The 20,503-nt window shown below is 34.2% G+C and overlaps 1 protein-coding gene across 7 annotated transcripts in view; it reads left to right on the top strand.

The window, feature by feature from the left end:
- The window catches only part of LMBRD2 (LMBR1 domain containing 2), a 55,181-nt gene extending 34,975 nt beyond the window's left edge, over positions 1-20,206 (top strand). For 2 of the 7 annotated variants that reach the window (XM_086361418.1, XM_086361417.1), the window contains exons 12-18: positions 4,198-4,303; positions 4,956-5,053; positions 8,082-8,185; positions 9,367-9,413; positions 10,442-10,547; positions 13,293-13,422; positions 14,344-20,206. In XM_086361418.1, the coding sequence (XP_086217544.1) occupies positions 4,198-4,303; positions 4,956-5,053; positions 8,082-8,185; positions 9,367-9,413; positions 10,442-10,547; positions 13,293-13,422; positions 14,344-14,404 (652 nt within the window). In that variant the 3' untranslated portion in view covers positions 14,405-20,206. Of the gene's footprint in view, positions 1-4,197; positions 4,304-4,955; positions 5,054-8,081; positions 8,186-9,263; positions 9,414-10,441; positions 10,548-13,292; positions 13,423-14,319 lie in introns of those variants that run through there. The other 5 variants (XM_086361420.1, XM_086361419.1, XM_086361416.1 and 2 more) reach the window with 3 other exon arrangements.
- Positions 20,207-20,503: the final 297 nt, after the last annotated feature.

Here is a 20,503-nt window from a genome sequence, read left to right as displayed (position 1 = left end):
CTGGACTAGAAGAAGCACAAGCTGGAATCAAGATTGCTGGGAGAAATATCAATAACCTCAGATATGCAGATGACACCACCCTTATGGCAGAAAGTGAAGAGGAACTCAAAAGCCTCTTGATGAAAGTGAAAGTGGAAAGTGCAAAAGTTGGCTAAAGCTCAACATTCAGAAAACGAAGATCATGGCATCTGGTCCCATCACTTCATGGGAAATAGATGGGGGAACAGTGGAAACAGTGTCAGACTTTATTTTTTGGGGCTCCCAAATCACTGCAGATGGTGACTACAGCCATGAAATTAAAAGACGCTTACTCCTTGGAAGGAAAGTTATGACCAACCTAGATAGCATATTCAAAAGCAGAGACATTACTTTGCCAACAAAGGTCCATCTAGTCAAGGCTGTAGTTTTTCCTGTAGTCATGTATGTATGTGAGAGTTGGACTGTGAAGAAAGCTGAGCGCCGAAGAATTGATGCTTTTGAACTGTGGTGTTGGAGAAGACTCTTGAGAGTCCCTTGGACTGCAAGGAGATCCAACCAGTCCATTCTGAAGGAGATCAGCCCTGGGATTTCTTTGGAAGGAATGATGCTAAAGCTGAAACTCCAGTACTTTGGCCACCTCATGCAAAGAGTTGACTTATTGGAAAGGACTCTGATGCTGGGAGGGATTGGGGACAGGAAGAGAAGGGGACGACAGAGGATGAGATGGCTGGATGGCATCACTGACTCGATGGACATGAGTCTGAGCGAACTCCAGGACTTGGTGATGGACAGGGAGGCTTGGCATGCTGCAGTTCATGGGGTCGCAAAGAGTGAGACACGACTGAGCGACTGAACTGAACTGAAGACCAAAAGAATAATTTTTGCTAAGAGATTTAGCAGAATTTTAGAGAGATGGCTCCAGCTTGGGCTAAATTGCACAATCTATTGTTTGTCCATATTATTAAACTATTTACATTAGGTTTTTAGGGCTGGACTTTGGGAACTTCAAGAGGAATCAATATCTGAAGCATCTCTAAGACTTTTTTTTAACCTTTTTCCCCCAAATAATTATAGATTCAAAGGAAGTTGCAAATACAGTACAGAATCTTAGTAACCTTCACCCAGCCTCCCCCAATGGAGACATTTTATACTGCTGTTGTACAATATCAAAAGCAAAACTTTACACAGACACATTACTGTTAACTAGACCACAACAGACTTTATTAGTTCTCACTATTTTTTATACTTTATTCATTTGTGTGTGTGTGTATGTGTAGATTCCTGTAACCACCACCATAATCAAGATACAGAATATTATGTCACCCCAAAATAACTCCTCATATCACCTCTTTATATTCATACCCTCTCTTCATTGTCATAGCTTCCTGTTCTCCAGCTCCTTGTTTTGTAAGGTTCTCTTTTTATCTGGTCACAACTCTCCAGAAAGTAGGCATAGAAGGAACATGCCTCAGCATAATAAAGGCCATATATGACAAACTTACAGCAAACATTATCCTCAGTGGTAAACAACTGAAAGCATTTCCTCTAAACTCAGGAACAAGACAAGGGTGCCCACTTTTACCACTGTTATTCAACATAGTTTTGGAAGTCCTTGCCATCACAATCAGAGAAGAAAATGAAATAAAAGGAATCCAGATTGGAAAAGAAGTAAAACTCACTGTTTGCAAATGACATGATTCTCTACATAGAACACTCTAAAGATGCCACCAGAAAATTACTAGAGCTAATCAATGAATATAGTAAAATTGCAGGATATAGGATTAATACACAGAAATCCCTTGGATTCCTACATACTAACAATGAAAAATTATAAAAAGAAATTAAGAAAACAATCGCATTCAACACTGCAATACAAAGAATAAAATACTTAGGAATAAATTTACCTAAAGAGACAAAAGACTTGTATGCAGAAAACTATAAGACACTGATGAAGGACACAAAAGATGAACAAGTGGAGAGAGGTTGGCACAAAAATAGAAATATAGACCAAAGGAACAAGATAAAAAGTCCAGAGATAATTCTACACACCTGTGGGCACCTTATCTTTGACATAGGAGGCAAAAATACACAATGGAGAAAAGACAGTCCCTTCAACAAGTGGTGCTGGGAAAACTGGTCAGCTGCCTGTATAAGGATGAAATTAGAACATCTTCTAACATCATACACAAAAATAAACCTAAAATGAATTAAAGACCTAAATGTAAAACCAAAAACTATAAGACTTTTAGAGGAAAAGAGAGCACTCTGACATAAACCACAGCAAGACCCTCTGTGTTCTCCTAGAATAATGGAAATAAAAATAAACAAATACGACCTAATTAAACTTAAAAACTTTTGCACAATGAAGGAAGCTATAGACAAGGTGAAAAGACAACCCTCAGAATGGGCAAAATTAATAGCAAACAAAACAACTGACAAAAATTTAAGCTCCTAAGTATATAAGCAGCTCATGCAGCTCAACACCAGAAAAACAGCCTAGACTAAAAGTGGGCAGAAGACCTAAACAGACATTTCTCCAAAGATGACATACAGATGGCTAATAAACACATGATAAAATGCTCAACGAAGCTCAAAATTATTAGAGAAATGCAAATAAAAACTACAATGAGCTATCATCTGACTCCAGTCAGAATGGCTATCATCAAAAAGTCTACAAGCAATAAATGCTGGAGAGGGTGTGGAGAAAAGGGAACACTCTTACACTGTTGGTGGGAATGCAAATTGATACAGCCACTATGGGGAACAGTATGCTGTGCTGCTGTACTTAGTTGCTCAGTCTTGTCCAACTCTTTGCCACCCCATGAACTATAGCCCACCAGGCTCCTCTGCCCATGGAATTTTCAGACAAGAATACTGGAGTGGGTTGCCATGCCCTCCTCCAGGGATCTTCCTAACCCAGGGATTGAACCCAAGTCTCCTGCATTGCAGGCAGATTCTTTACTGTCTGAGCCACCAGGGAAGCCCAGGAATACGGGAGTGGGTAGCCTATTCCTTCTCCAGGGGATCTTCCTGCCCCAGGAGTCAAACCAGGGTCTCCTGCATTGCAGGAGGATTCTTTACCAGCTGAGCTACCAGGGAAGCCTGGAAAACAGTATAGCAATTCCTTTAAAATCTAGGAATGAAGCTATGATACAACCCAGCAAGTCTACTACTGGGCATATACTCTCAAAAAACCAGAATCGAAACAGACACATGTACCCCAATGTTCATTGCAGCACTACTTAGAATACCTAAGACAAGGAAGCAACCTAGATGGCCACTCACAGATGAATGGATAAGGAAGTTGTGGTATATATACACAATGGAATATTACTCTGCTATAAAAAGAAATGCATTTGAGTCAGTTCTAATGAGGTGTATGAACCTAGAGCCTATTGTCCAGAGTGAAATAAGTCAGAAAAAGAGACAAATGTATATTAAAACATATACATGGAATCTAGAAAGATAGTACTGACAATCCTGTTTGCAGGGCAGCAAAGGAGACAGACATTTTGGACACAGTGGGGGAAGGAGAGTGTGGGATGATATGAGAGAAAAGCACTGAAACATACACATTACCAAATGTAAAATGATAGCCAGTGAGAAGTTGCTGCATAACACAGCCCAGCCCAGTGCTCTGTGACAACCTGGATGGGTGGGACGGGGAGGGATGTGGGAAAGAGGGGTCAAGAAGGAGGGGACATGTATGCCTAATATTGATTCATGCTGATATATGGCAAAAGCTGTCACAATATTGTAATTATCCTCTAATTAAAAAAACAAAATATAATTAAAAAACTGAGCTCCAACAATTATTTATATCTGTAGTTGTCAGAGTTGACATAATGTGATACAACTTCAGATCTTTTATGTACTGAGTACAGTTTGCCTTGAGGATTGAGCTAAATTGCACAGAAGAGGCACATACAAAACCACTCTACAAATTGTTGGGATAAAGCAGTGGCAAACCTCACCAAAGGAGGCATTCTGAGGCTGGAGTTTTGTTTTGTAGGTGTTGATGTTTTTCAGGAAACTGTGGTATTAATAGAACTTTCAGAATGTCTTCCAAGTAAGGGCAGTTTCATATTAAGAATTCAAAATACAAATAGATGAGAATAATGGAATGATCTGAAACATTCTCAGTGTATTTCAAGATAACATAAAATGTGTATTGCTGCTTTATTCTTATATATTGTGTTTGTTTATGCTTTATTGCAGGTTATTTTGCCGTTTGACTCCTCCTTTATGTCTTAATTTCTTGGGTTTGACCCACATGGATTCATCCATCTCTCACCAAAATACACAGCCAACTGCTTATACATCTGTAAGTATGGTAAAAAAGAGTTCTTAGATTCATTATCTATATGGGATGCTATTAATTGTGAAATTTCTTTTTACTGCTAGCAAACAGATCTAATGCATCTATCTATTGCATTATTAGAATCTTTTAAAAAATTACTTGAACTTTCTTTTACACATTGTATATGTAGTTACTAATGACTGGGTAAAGGTGATATTGCTTTTGTTTTATTATAAACAAAATTTTTTGGTCCAGCTAAGCATATTCACAGACCTGACCTATAATAATATTAACCTTTATGTTTATAGTCTTAGTGTAATTGATGATTTTCAGTAATATTTATATAATATTAATTTCTTAGGAGAAAATAAGCCATATCAAGATATAATAGACACATAACATTGTATTATTTTAAGGTATACAACATAATTAGTATATGTATATATTGTGAATAGTTAGCACAGTAAGTTTAGTTAACATTCATCACCACACAGTCACAGGTTTTTTCCTCTTGTGATGAGGACTTAAAAATCAGGCTATTTAATGCTTCATTTCTACTTTTTTGAAAACTCCAAATTTATTGATATAGCTGGTTATGATAAACTTTCTAATGATGAAAAAGAATGAAATATATAGAGCTGTACTGATTTAACTAAATTTTTTTCTTGCTCCTTAGATTATGGGTTCCATGAAAGTTTTATCCTTTATTGCAGATGGGTTCTATATATATTATCCTATGTTGGTGGTAATTCTCTGCATTGCTACGTATTTTAGGTAAGAAACTTAACATTGCTTGTTTTTTCTTATATATATATATCCTGATCTGGATATCTTTCTCCTTAAAATTCTTTTAAATATTCACTGATTGGGTTTTGTTTGTTTTATTGTGGCTTTGGAAATGCTGGGGGTAGTTTAAAGAGATTGCTTGAGTGCTGGATCAGGGTCTCCCTCCAAAGATACTTTCAAGAAAAGAGAGTTATTCTAAGTATTTGGCCTACAAAGTGATAGGATTAATAACAGAATGTTAACTCTGAGTCCTGGCCTTTGGTCATGGCAGCCATTGTATCTTATAAAACACCTGCTTGCCCAGCTTCTATTTGGTAACATGTATTAGTCTTAGGGCTTTCCGCATAATAATTTTTGGGTTTCTGGGTGTTTCAGACCGTAATCAGCACAAAAGATCAGTTAAGGAGCAGTCATAATCAGACAGTACATGGAAAGTACATGGACTACTCTTTTTATCAGATCAGAAAAATTGGTAGAAGCTTGGCAGAGATCTGACTCAAGAGGAGTTAAAAGACAGGTGTCCTTGGCTTCTAGCACCTTGCCTTCCTTCTTCACTGCTTCAGTGCTCCATGACACACCAAAAATGCTACTTAAAAAAATTTTATTGATAATAAGTTTCATCCAACCACTTTTCATTTAAATCTTTCAGTATAATTAGTTATTACAAATAGTTTACAAATAGCATATATTATTATACTGATATTCTAACACTTGGATATTGAGTAAAAAGACAAATATTATTTGAAATAAATTCTCTGTTGAATTTTTTTAAAGCATCTATATTTTATCTTATCATAAGTAAAGGAGCCAAAGGATTATAATTTAATATAAAACTTAATATGAACTGGTGAAAATGAAAGTCGCTCAGTCGTGTCTCTTTGTGACCCCATAGACTGTAGCCCACCAGACTCCTCTGACCATGGAATTCTCCAGGCAGGAATACTGGAGTGGGTTGCCATTCCCTTCTTCAGGGGATCTTCCTGACCTGGGGATTGAACCTAGGATTCCTTCATTGCAGGCGAATTCTTTACCAGTTGAGCTATCAGGGAAGCCCATGAACTGATAAAACAATATAATATTTTCAGCTTTTTTCTGTAAGGTAGGAAAGACAGAGGTTTATATTTATTATGAAAATGATGTGTTAAAAATAAGAGACCAATCATCCTTTGGATGTCCAAAACTAAACTTTTTTTATGTGCTTATTCATTTATAAACTACAAATGGAACATTAAGAGCTTGTGATGTATAAATCTTATCTCCTCATCTTAGTGGTTATCTTGGTAAGATTGGCATCTCTACTTAAGGTTAGCATCTTATTAGATTGACATATGCATCAAGGAATAGATGGATGGGATAGTGCCTTGTCAACTATAAAATTTTAATGTAAGGAATTGTGTCTAAAAGGAAAATTGTTTAACTTAAAAATATTTCTTTAAAAATGTTGTTTTATAATTAAGATAAACTTTGCTAGTTTTTTAAGGAGACAAACTCCTTAAAGTTTGTCTTTAAGGAAAAGAAAGGTCATATACCTTAATTATCAAATTATATTTTTATAATTTATATATATTATATGTGTAATATTATATATAATATAATATATATTTATATTTAAAACTATACTGTATTATAGGAATATTTGAAGAAATGCCTTGCAGGCATTTCAGCATTAACTTGACTTTATAGGTCAATTTTCTTTTGGAATGCTGCCGTAATAGTCTAATTCCTTTATTACTAGCACATAACCATACACAGAACTATTAATAATATTCAGACTTAACTGCCTAGAGCCTATAAAGCTGTTTGCTGACACTTTAGACAAAGCTACAACCTTTACAGAGACAATGATCTCATCCTGCAGTATAGTATTCCCACAGGTATATAAGGATGGTAGAGGAATATTTAAAGTCACAGAATTAGCATGACCATCCACCTGAAACCCCAATTTTACTCACTGGTAAGTCATACAAGCATTCCCTATATATTAAAACAAGCAGATAATTTATGAACTAGTCAGATTTTTACACATCACTGATGTGAAATGGGAGATCTTTACTTTTTCTTAATTGCTTCACTGTTTTCTCTTCCTAACACACGTGAATACACACACACACACATACATACACACTCCTCCCTTTCTTCTTCCTCTCTCTGCCTTGCTTCATGTATGGTGTTCAGAATTCTGCCATTAAAAGTACATTAGAAAAAAGTTTGAAAACTAAGGTAGTAAAAAGAACTTGGTCTTTGTTTTGTTTTAGATTTAAATCCTCAGCTCTAAAATTTATTGATTGGCCTTTAGCAAAGTATTTAACACCCTTTGTTTCTGTTTCCTTATCTATAAAGTAATATTTATCTCTTAGAGTTATAGTAAGAATTAAATAAGAATAACTGTAAACTATCTGATGCGTAATAGTAGTTTAACAGATATTAATCCTTCCTTCCTTATGTACCGTATTTTCAGAGTATTCCTGTCCTGCACAACAATGAGGTTTAAAGTAAAAACCAGATAAGATATAAATGATTGTCCCCAGATAAGTTGTAATAATCAATTCTGAATTTATAGTAACACTGATTTAAATAGAATTGACTAGTTCTCCGGATTAACAAAACAGAACGTGAAAGTCAGTTTGCATAATTAAGACTTTCTAAGCCAAGAATATTCTGCACTTGTAAATACTGGTTGTGTATGTGTGTTAAAATTGCTGTTTGAATACCAGAAAAGAATAAATTGCTTTTGTATTATAGCTATTGCTTAGCATCCTGTTATAATAATCTTCTGAAAGTATGCTGTGGCCTGACTTAATTTGTGTCTGTAAGAAGTCGGGCTTTGGTGCATACCCTAGTCAGTGGAGCACTGGGCATTTAAGTTTCTTAGAAAGGGAAATAAGTACTTTTTGAAGAAAGACAAATGTAGCGCTGTAGAACTTGACATGATAACTAGAAATACAACAGAGGCTTCCAATTTAAACATTTACAGTATGAAATAATGCTTATCTTTTTGAAAATCTACTTTTATTAGCTTGGGAACTCGTTGTTTGAATCTACTTGGTTTCCAGCAGTTCATGGGAGATAATGATATGACATCAGACTTAGTTGATGAAGGGAAAGAATTAATTAGACGAGGTAAGATTTGTCTTTTAAAATAAATGAAGAGAAAGTACTGATTCAAAATACAAAATTAATGTTTGTATGATTTGAAACTTCTAATCTATCTTAAGACATTACAAATTAATGTGTTTTAGCTAAAATTCTATGGAAAGCCTTCACAACAAAAAAAATTTGAAAACATACATGGTTATTTCATCTGTCTTTAAGAAATTCTGTAGCAGAAATTGTTAATATGTCTGCAACTAAATAATACCCTTGTTTAGTATTGGAGTCATTTTCTTGTTTTCTTTGAAATAGATTTGTCAAATTGAATACAATATAAAACTCATTAAAGAATCACCATTAGTTTAATAATTTTTCATTCAAACCAAGGCTGGTTTTTAGAATGTAGTGATCATTAACAGCCTGTTAGAATGCATTGTGCTGTACTGGAGTCTAATCTCAAAACTGAGTGTATCAAATTTCTTGGTGTTCAAGTGATGGTAGAATAGGAAGGAAAAGAAGAACAAAACTTGAGTTTGGGGACATTGGTTTTTAGGCATTCTTCCGCCTTGAACATGGGGTTCTTTATGATCTTATTTAAACATAAACCCCAAATGTACTATGGCTCTAAAATATGCTAGTGTAGCCTTCACAAGCTCTCACAGGAAGGTGGTGCCTAGTTAATGTAATAATTCTGCTGTTTGCATTAATCAGACTTCATCTGGAGTATCATATCCAGTCCTGGATAAGATTTTCAAGAGTAGGACTGATAAGTCAGAAAGAATTTAGAGGAGGGTAGGCAGAATGATGAGTGTGTCAGGTATATCTTATGGGAAAAAAGCACTGAGTATATAGCCAGAAGAGAGTAATGACAAAAAAAAATCTTATGCAGAAAAAAGTATGAATTTAATTTAGAAGACAAAAACGAAGAAAAAGAGAAGCTGCCTAGAAGCACATTTCAAGTCACCATGGGGAGAAGTTCTTCCTCACTGAAACTGTTTAGATAGAGCCTAAGAGCGATCTCCAGCAGAAGTTGGGAAGGTATTCTCTATGGAGTTAGGTGACCTCTCCGGTTCTTTCCAACAATAACCTATTACCTTTGACTTTGTAGTAATTTAAAGGAAATTGGTCATAGCCTGATACCTTTACTTCAGTTACTCTACATCTAATTAAACCATATTATACCAAATTTGAGACCACTTTTCTGTCTCTAGAGAAGAGAAAAAGGCAACGGCAAGAAGAAGGTGAAAATAGAAGAAGAGTAAGTATAGTACTTACTAACTTGCTATACCCTAAAGATTAATGGGAACTATCATAAGAATCTAATTGATTTTGGCTGAAAACAATGGGACAATGACATAGGATGTTTTTCTTTAGTCCTTTGTTTGCTAAGGCAAACTAACCTCCTTGAGAATTGAAAAGGCAAAAAGTGAGAAAAATCTAGTCATAGTCACTATAAATTTTCAGTCCCTGAGTGTGTCCATACTGGAGAAGTGAAGACTCAGGAGACATAATAGTTGCCTTTGTGTATTTTAGTGTATGTCATGGAAAGGGAGACTTGTTCTTTATTTCGGAAGGCATAACCAGCACCAAAGAGTGGAATAGAGTTCACCTCTATGTGAAAACTTAGGGTTTACCAAAATTGGAACAGGATGATCAAACATAAATTTTTCACATCTTCTAATAAGAAAGCCAAATAGCATCTGGCATGACTATTTTAGAGTGAAACTCTGCACTGCATGGGTTCCTTTCAATTATAAGAATAATGAGTAAAATCCCAGTTAAGATTTTAGTGCAGTTAAGACACAATGCCACGTGAGTCATTACTTAATTATGTTTATCTACAACTTTAATTTTACTATCAAAAATGACTTTTTGGGTCTCTATGATTTGTAGAATCATATTTGGGTAGAATAAAATTTTATTAACATCTTATTAATTATTTTGAGTTTCATAATCCTTCCATGGTCAAGATAACCTTACTGTAGTTATAATATTATTTTGACATTTTAGATGGAAGTCAATAACTTAAAATAATCATAGCTAGTAAAAATGTCTATAAATGTCTTCAAGTTAAGTTTGATGACTATTAAAATCATTTAGAAATAAAGGAAATTATCTATCATTTCTAAAGGTACTGTGCTAATTATACTGATTATCTGACAAATTCCTGATGAAAAAGAATTAGATTATATTACTCTACATGTATAATCTAATATATCAGTTATCACTGATGAATTATTTTCTGACTGTGTGTTCTCATGTTATATGTTCGTGATTCTTTTCTAGGAATGGAAAGAACGTTATGGACACAGTAGAGAAGATTCCACTAGAAACAGAAATGTTCATATTGACCCAAAAGAATCAAACTTCTCAGAAATGAGTACCAACCGATGTAAGTAGTTTATTATCTAGTTTTCTTAAGAAATTTTTTTTCTATGCTTGCTTGTCTTTATAGAATAATAAGTGAGGTTCTGCAGTGCCTTTCCTTTTTTCATCCCTCAGTATATGGGAGGAAGAGGAAAGTAAAATATGCAGCAGGTAGGAGAAGGAGACATCTGGGACATCAAATGAATAGTTGTCATTATACTATCTAAATAATAGTACTTATCTCAGGCATATTTTTGGCAGGTATCGGTTTCTATTAACCTAGATATTTTTCAGGCTATTTGGTCATTTTTATAATAAATTACCGACTGACTCTTATGTGTCAGGTACTTTCCCAGGAGTATGAAGAAGACAATTTCCATCTTTGGTTTGCCCTTAATTGAATGAGGAACTGATACCAGGAAGAAGACATTGGCCAGTGGATTGAGTCAGGAAGCCTCCCCATATTCTTGATTTTGTCATATGCTTTTGGGAGAGTGACAAGAGACCTATTTGTGTGCAGGATCCAGCACTGAGTAGAAGGGAGAGGAGAGATACAGGGATGCTGAGAGAGTTTAAGGCTGCACACATGATGCTGAAGGACTCAGCTCAAGGGAGGAAAAGGAATTCGTCATTGGGAAAGGATTTCTGTTATAAAGAAATACTATTTAGGAATGAGTAGTACTTAGCCAGTTGAAGGGGTTTTTAGGCAGAACAAAGAATGTGCAACATGCGAGAACTTTTGGGGAAATGTAGATTTTCCTCTATGACTAGAACCTGAAGTATGAGAAGCTTGATGAGAGGAAAGGCTACAGAGATAGTTGGGAAACGTATTATCACACTTAGAAGTTTGGATTTTATCCCAAAGGTAAGATTTCAGTATGGAAAGAAGCATGCTCAGATTTTTGGTTTAGAAAGATGAATTTGACATCTATATAAAGTATTATTTCCAGGGAAGTGAGATACAACACAGTTTAGTGTCTGTTGTAGTAATGCAGTCAGAAAATGATGAGGGCCTTAATATACAATATTGGTTTTATGGAATAAATCAACACAACATTGTAAAGCCATTATCCTCCAATTAAAGATAAATGAAAAAACAAAAAAATGATGAGGGCTTAAAATAAGCATCCTTGAGATAACCCTGGAGATAAAGAAGAGAGGATGTGTTTGGATGAGATTTAGCATAAAAGAAATAATAGAAAGCTGAAGTTTCAATTAAAGCTAGGAAATAGAGGGATAATTCTACAAAGATATTTGGAAGCTTATCTTGGATTTGGACTTAACAAAGTGCAGAGATCTGGAGGGTATAGGAGAATGGTTAAGAGGAAACACAAAACCTTGGGATGATGAATTAGAACCTGGCATGTGGGAGGCAACCAGTATTTGCTGAATGAATGAGATAAATAGTGGAGGGCAGAGTCCAAGATGACAACATAAGGTAAGAGAGAATTGGCTTGCCTTAGTGTCATGGTTTGTTTTGAAGCTGTTGAGCTGCTCAAAATAACACTGTGAAAATTCAGGTTTTTATGGAGAAAACATCATTCATATAGGGAAAGGAGAGTTAGTTTTTCTAGATCTGTGCTGACCAAGGTGGTAACCATTAGCCACATATGGCTGTTTAGCATTTGCAGGGTAGCTGGTGCCCCATATTGAAATGATAATATTTTGGATGTATTGGGTTAGATATGTGAAAATTAATTTCAACTATTTCTTTTTACTTTTTAAATGTATTTACTAGTAAAAAGTAAATACAGGGCTTGCAATTTATTTCTGTTGGACATTGCTTCCCTGAATTCTTGCCCTATGGAAAAAAGAGTTAGTCCTTTATTGCAGAGTTTGAGTTGATTGCATCTTAAAATCGTAGCCGAGAAATGAGATGTAGCAGCCCCTGGATTCACTATGAAACCAGCTGAAACTTATTTAATTGTGAACAGTTTCTCTGTTACGATTGCTGTTGTTGTTCATTCTCTAAGTCGTGTCTGACTCTTTGTGAACCCATTCACTGCAGCATTGCCGGTGCTTCCCGGTTCTTCACTATCTCCCAGAGTGTGCTCAAACTCATGTCCATTGACTCAGTAATGCCATCCAACAATCTCATCATCTGTAGTCCCCTTATCCTGTTGCCCTCAATCTTTCCCAGCATCAGGGTCTTTTCCAATGAATCAGCTTTTTCAATCAGTACTGAAGGTTCGGCTTCAGCACCAGTCCTTCCAATGAATATTCAGGATTGATTTCCTTTAGGATTGATTGGTTTGATCTCCTTGCTGTCCAAGGAACTCTCAAGAGTCTTCTCCAACACCATAGTTCAAAAGCATCAATTCTTCAGCGCTCAGCCTTCTTTATAGCCCAACTTTCACATCCATACCTGACTACTAGAAAAACCATAGCTTTGACTATATGGACCTTTGTCAGAAAAATGATGTCTATTCTTTTTAATATACTGTCTAGGTTTGTCATAGCTATTCTTCCAAGGAGCAAGCGTCTTTTAATTTTGTGGCTGCAGTCACCATCTGCGTTGAAGTTAAATACTAATTCTGTTGCTGTAGCTGCTTCTGAGCTTAGACTACATACAAGGGAGAACTCTTCTTTCTTATTTTCTATCATATTATTAATCATTTAATATAATTTTGAGATAACCGTGTAGTTATCCTTTCTTAATACTGTCTTCACAATGAAAATTCAGATCCTTTATAATCTTGACTTTCTGTGTGTCCGTAGACTGTGACCCATAAAGACAATAGAAAGTGGAATTTTTTTTCTTCTTTTGCAGCGACATCTAAATATACCAGGGCTAATAACAGGACTGAAAGGGACCGAATAGAACTTCTTCAAGATGCAGAACCTTTAGATTTTAATGCAGAAACGTTCACTGATGACCCTCTTGAATCTGAATCAGGAAGGTAAGTTCCAGGTTGTCCTTTTGGCTCCAGTATTCCTCTGAAAATTTGATAACATTCTGACTTGATGAGATAAACATAAGGAAAATATTCATCTTTATTGCTAATGTAAAACATATTAAGCAACGTTTGATACCTTTTAACACCTGCTAATCTTTTATATTTTAAAAATTATATCATCCAGTGGTAGTAGTTGAAATTAGTACTTTCATAAATTATTACCAGTAGTATGATAAATAACAAAGAATTGAAATAATTTGGTAGAGTCTTAACAATATTTATATTCCTATTCTGACAATTCTATTTATGAAAGCCATCATATTTGGCAATAGTTACATAGATATGACTGGGTGGCACTGTATTCTGAGCACTTTAACAACAGTAATTGTGTTTTATGACTGTAAGTCCAATTGGAATTGAATCTAGAGAGGCTCAGTAACTTACCCAGGATCACACAACTTTTAAGTAACAAAATCAGGCATTTAAACCCCAGGACTCTGGCTTCAGAGTCTGTGCTTTTAGCTGTTATACCAAGTAGAAACAAACAAAAGCAAAACATCATGGGCATGAAGATATTTGCTTTTAAATAGCAAGAGGAATATTCTGTTTATATTCAACAATACAGAGTAGTTATTAAATCCAAATTTCATGATGTGTTTTATATCTCTCTTTTCCTTTCTTTTTTACATCTCTCATCCTGCCATATGTGTCATATCATAGGCTGTAAAACAGTTGTTGGTTGATTTATAATTATAGGTAAATCTCTTTAGGATAATATCCTTGGAGAATAAGTTTCTGATTTCAGCTACTGAATAGATTTTACAGTTCTTAAAAATTATGTACCCACTTCCTTTTAATGTGTCCTTGTTTTTCTCTCCTTCTTTATTTTTGATGCCTCAGATCATTTCTTTATCCACCTTTCAGGTATCAGCCTGGTGGACGATACCTCTCAATGTCTCGCAGCAGAATATTTGATGATGTTTAAAGTCTATAGGAATTTATGGAGTAGCTAACCAAGATCAACAAACAAGTTCAGTCTTTATGAACATCTGTATGCTCTAGAATTAACTACTGAACTCCCAGTGAAAAGTGTCAGGATAAAAAAGGCACGAAAAATTAATCAGATCTTAGTGATAATGGCTTATTATTCATTGAATATCGTCTTTATTTCTAATAGGATTTGTTTCATACCATTCCTGAAATGTCTGTCTTAGAAGTACAGTTACAATGGAAGGATTTAATTCATGATAAAGATCAGTATATGTTGAAAACATGTAGTTCAGTTTGTTTCAGATTAATTTTTTCAGGAAAACTTGTTTTAAAGGTTCAAGGAAGCCATAGTTACAACTGACTAATATTATAGTTTTATTATTGTGATTTACATATTCTTTCTAAAAAATATGTTGATCCTTTATTTCCCAAAGAGATGGAGACCTCAATAATAACCATATTTACAAAACCCATGTCTTAAAACAAGGCTTACTTACCAGACATAACTGAATGTAGAAAGCCCTTTTTCAACACTGTATGCAAATTAGTTAGGTTTTTGCATGTGTATTTAAGACTATACTTCAACTAGTGTTTGTATCTTCAGCATGTGTGCTTTAATCAGGTGGTGAATTATTCTTTCAGTCTTTGGTAGTAACTGGAAGTTGTCATATGCTTTTGGTATTGCTTTGTAAAAGATTTTTATTTCAGAGAGGAGTGTTCACCTTTACCATTTAGCATAGTGATTTAAGTGTTGATCATTCCATTCAAGGAGAGTCATAATTTTTAATGGTAAATAGTGAGGTTTTGGTGGCTCAGATGGTAAAGCGTCTGCCTACAATGCGAGAGACCCGGGTTTGATCCCTGGATCGGAAACATCCCCCTGGAGAAGGAAATGGCAACCCACTCCAGTACTCTTGCCTGGAGAATCCCATGGATGGAGGAGCCTGGTGGGCTACAGTCCGTGGAGTCGCAAAGAGTCGGACACGACTGAGTGACTTCCCCTTAACAGCCAAAGAGTCCCACAAAATTCTCTACTGTTAAAAGGTGCCTGTTTATTCCTTTTGAAAAAGAATATCTGGTTATTCAAAGATAAAAAGTGAGTCCATTTACTGTTACTACTCACACTTAAATTGTGATTTATAGAAAACTACTTTAGAGTGGAGATATGTAAGAACTTGTTGCTTAAACATGTTATCATTTTAAATTGAGTTTTTAAAATTTTGTTTAAGCCAAAGTTAGGTATTACATTTTAAATCACCAGTGTTTTATGCACAATGACTATAGTTCAGCACAACATTTTGCAAAAAGAGTTGTTTATGTCCCTGAAATATTTGCAACTCTTTGAGAATCCATACCATGGATTCACCCAGTGGTGACTGGGCCGCCCCATGGCCATCTTAGTTTCACCTGTTATCCTTTCGGTAGTGCTCATTTTCACTCTTAAGTATTCCAGTTTGAGGATGAATTATATAGTCACCTGACAATTTGATTATATGTTTCTTGAAGGTCATTTTTCCCTGAATCATAATTTTAAATGTTTTATTTCCCTCTTTTCTTAGTGTTATCACATAAATACGTTAGAAGCCACAGTTTTAGGCAGATACTGATAGTGTATCATCCTAATTATCTCATTTTCTTAAATTTTTATGATTTTTTTTAAGATTAGACTCCCTTTAAAATAATTATCAGTCAATAGATTTTCCTCTCAATCAAAATTATATAGACTACTCATTTAAGAAGACACACACACAGCCTTTTATTGTGAAGCGTGGTCAGAGAGCAATAGGCCAGGAGCAGAAATAATTTAACACTGTAATTTCATGACTGACCATTGAAACCTTGGGCAAATCATGTAACCTTTCTGTGCCTCAGTTTCTTCATTTTCAAAATGAAGAGGATACTTGCTATTTACCTACTGATCTACCTCACAAAGCAGTTGTGAGGGTATTGAGTTGATGTTTATATAGTGGCGTTTAAAAAGACAAAATAAGTTGTTAGCTATGCTGGTTTTCCACACAAGTGGTATTTGAAGATATTAGATAGGAAACAGATCACCCCAGAAAGTGGTCCAGTTTCTTATTGTTACAGAGAAGCTTACAAGTTCCCAAAGCAAAAACTCTTTCTGGAATAAGTAATCAAAATCCTGTGAAAATAATATTGTTTTATTATTTAGTCTTTGAGTTTACTTTGGAATATGTTCCTTAAGTATAATGTTGTTTCTCATAGGTTTTATCATGAAACTCAGATGCTATTGTAGAAGCAGAAAAAGAGAAGAAATGATCCAGTTACTTTTATAATTTATAATACTCTAAGATATATTGATAGAAATATGTAAAAGATGTACTACTTTATTATTAATTTTTAAAATGATTATAATAATTGGAGTGTATGTAATACTTCTATAAAACAGTATAGATCCCCTTTATGACTTTTGAGTTACTTCCAAAATAATTTTGGTTGTTTAAGTGATCCAGAGTATTCAATTGTTTAGGCAGAATTTGTTACAGGATTTCATATATGATCATATAGGAACATTACCTGGCTGGGTAATTTTGTGTTTAGAAGTTAATTATTTAATCCCTGAAGTCTTAAGAGTTTATTGCTGGGGAACTAAGTTAATATTTGTTAAGCAACTTTGTAAAAACTGTAATATGAACAAAAGTTTTCTGTTTTGAGAATATTACTAAAATGACATCTACTGCAAAACATTGCTACTAAATTCATATACTTTACATGCAAAGTATATTTCTTGAAGAATTACTTCTGACAATTACCTTTTGAGTGTTTCTTATATTGTAATAGATTCCTATTTAAACTTTCTAAATTATTTTTCTAAATAATTATTAGAATATTCAGTAAGCCATTGCAGAAAATAACAATAAGTAATCTATTAATTTCATGGATCTGTAAGTTGCTATTAACTTTTGTTATTACATCAATAATTTGTTATTATTAGAACATTTAAAAAATCATTATTAAAATAAGACTAATTATTAGAATTTGTTCTCTTACCAAATGAACAGGGGCTTGGGAATAATTTCCTTATACTAGAGGCCCTCATTTCACAAGAGTCATAAGAACTAAATAACTTTCAAGGGTTTTCAGTTTATAAAGAATAGATCAGAGGATTGGACAATCAAAATTTTTTAAAATATTGCTGCCAATTTGTTTTTGGACACTACTATTTGATTAGATTATCAGTTCTTACATGTGTGCTGGTTGTATACTCAAATGAAATTAAATGTGGATAGGCAAGTCAATGTGTGTTTTTTTAAGTATATTTTAGAATATTAATGAAAGAATTCATTGATATACAACAGCAAACCTCATTTTTGTATATGTGTAGTAGATTTAGAGAATGTTCTTGATTTTTATGTAGATTACTGTTTTAAAGGAAAAATAAACTCTCCATAATTTTAATTCACACTGTTCAGTAATGTGAGTTTTATATTTGTGATTTGTGTGGGCCATGCCTGAAAATCACAAGGATAAATATATTTGCACTAAGAGGCAGAATTTATCCCTGAGAAATCTTAACGTACTTGAATTTCCAAAGTGTAATGGATTGTATTTATTAAATCCTAAATGTTAATAAGTCAATGGATCGAGACTTTTATCTTTCCTTTCTTTTCTCCCTTTCTCCTTTCATTCCTTTTATACCTTCCTTCCTCTCTGAAGCCTGTCTTTATAGTATAGCTTATAATGAGCTGACATGTTTTTCTTCCGTTTGTTTGGTGTATACGGTTGTTTTTGATGGTCAGTACACTCAAAAGGTAGTAGTTCTGACTACAGATCCCACTACTTGAATAGCAGTATTGCACTTAAAGTAGTACAACAGATTTTGCTAGACAACTAAGCAACATCTGGATATAAATATGAGGTGTGCTAGCTCACTGTGTTGTCTTTCTCGCCACTAAGTAGGACACTTCAGTAAAATGAAATATTTTCAGTGTAGATGTTTTAGCATAAAATTATATTTCTAAAACCAGTGATTATTAAAAACAAGCAAACAAACTCCAAACATTAAAAACCTTGAGACCTCATTTTATGAAAAGGAATTTATAAATAACATACATCGTTGTCAAAGTTTTCATTAGAAGAGGTTGAAACAATGTAAGAGTGTTACAGGGAGCCTTCTGAAATATTAATTCCCTTTGTGTGGGTTACTTCTTTTCAATTCAATGACTTATTTTTCTGCTCAGAGACCTGGAAGACTAGGCAGTGTTATTCCCTTTACTAACTCCTGGAGACCAGGTCCTGTGAGCCGTCTCTACCATCAGAGCAGCTATTAGCTCTGCCCCATCCCCAGTCCTATTGCAGTGGGAACATACCACACCCCTAATTCCTTTTATGTTCAGCTTGGTTTTCCTAACATTTTATATCCATTGTGGTAGATTGAAGCCTCATCACAATTTTAAATTTGTTAATGAAACAAGAATAATGGCATGTTCCTCTTCTCATCGATATCCTAAAAGACTTTTGTTTTTAACACACTCCCTGGAGAGAATTAACCTTTTTTTCTATGAAAATCTTTTCTTTTGTGATTATCCTGATCTCACATCATTTTGCAAAAGGAGATTTTTACTGTACTTAGTGCAAAAGAGTAGAAAGAATGATTTACTGTGGCAGACATATATATAAAGTCATAATTTGTTAATCTGACTGTACAACACCATTTTGAGTTGGTATTATTGACACAAATCTTATCAGTCTAGTCATTTAGAGCTGTATTTCTCAAAAGAATGCTGGCTAGCATCTTCCCTACTTAGTACACCAAATTGTAGGGGAGAGACTATGTATTTTTTTTTTTTTAAGCAATCCAATGGATTTGTTTTTGTCCATATTTTGTAAACAACTTGAAGAACTTTTCTCATTTCGCAGATAGAGAACATGTGGACCTGTCTTTTAAATAATTGTAATCTAATATATATATTTATAAATTATAGCATTGGAAAAAGAGCTCTAATAATGATGTTGTTACTTCCTGGTATTTAATTTTTATAAAATGTTTTTGTAAATAACTAATTGTAGTATTGCTTTTAAGTAGTTTTAAAATCTTTCTAAAATAAGTTCTGCCCAGGACCTATTTCCTATTCGAAAGTTCAGTAGTCTAGTATGAGTTTGAAATATTCCTATATCTCTTCAGTATCTTTTTGTATATACCAGTACTCAAGCAAAGTATACCAAAAGCCTAAGTTCTGTGTTGCATTAATAACGTACTTGTTATTTATCTTATTCAGTGGATTAGGTGAAGTAGAGAGTAAGTCTTTTCAAATGTGCATCTGATCATAAATTTCAAAATGTTTATTATGTTCATTTTTGGTGCATGATGCCAAATTTATCTTTAATCAGCCACTACTACCTGGTTGTTGTTCAGTTGCTATTAATAAGTTGTGTCTGACTTTTTGCAACCCCATGGACTGTAGCCTACCAGGCTCCTCTGTCCATGGAGTCCTCCAGGTAAGAATACTACCTGCTATGTAATGGCAAATGTTTCCCTTTCTGATCAATGGGTTGTAGATATAACTATTTTTCTCTGCAGATTCTCACTAAATATGTATTTGAAAAAAACCTGCAAAGTGCTACCTGTAATTAAGTTAGCATCTTTGGCCTTATCTATGCATAATGTTCTCTCAATTTGGTTTTGACAGACTCATGGACTTGGAATTGCTTTGTAGTATTTTAACTTATTGTAATGTAATGAATTTTTTGAGATGTTTATTTGATTAGCTGTTAAAATGTAGGAAATTATGTAGCTTTGCATGAAATAAAGTACATTTCTACAAGTTACTAAGAACTTTGCTGGTCATTTATGTGTTTTCCTTCAACCATCTTTGAGATTATACTCTTTTTAGTAAACTAAGGCTTTTTTTGTTCATTTCAAATTATTAACAGGTACCACAAAAGAAATGTTTTAAGATAAATAACTAAATACCTATACTTTAGGCTCCACCTTACTTCCTTCAGTGAAGTTGAAAACAGGAAAATCAATGAAACCAAATACTGAGTGTTTGAAAAGATCAATAAAATTGATGAAACCCTAGCCAGGCTGACAAAGGAAATAGAGAGTTGCTTTCCCATATACCAAAAATAA

The sequence above is a fragment of the Bos grunniens genome, chromosome 20 (genome assembly GCF_055505025.1).
Source record: "Bos grunniens cultivar Pamir isolate PY7600 chromosome 20, Bosgru_T2T1.0, whole genome shotgun sequence".
Taxonomy (NCBI): domain Eukaryota; kingdom Metazoa; phylum Chordata; class Mammalia; order Artiodactyla; family Bovidae; genus Bos; species Bos grunniens.
Note: the sequence above shows the minus strand (reverse complement) of the source record. Positions and strands in the feature narration are given on the sequence as shown.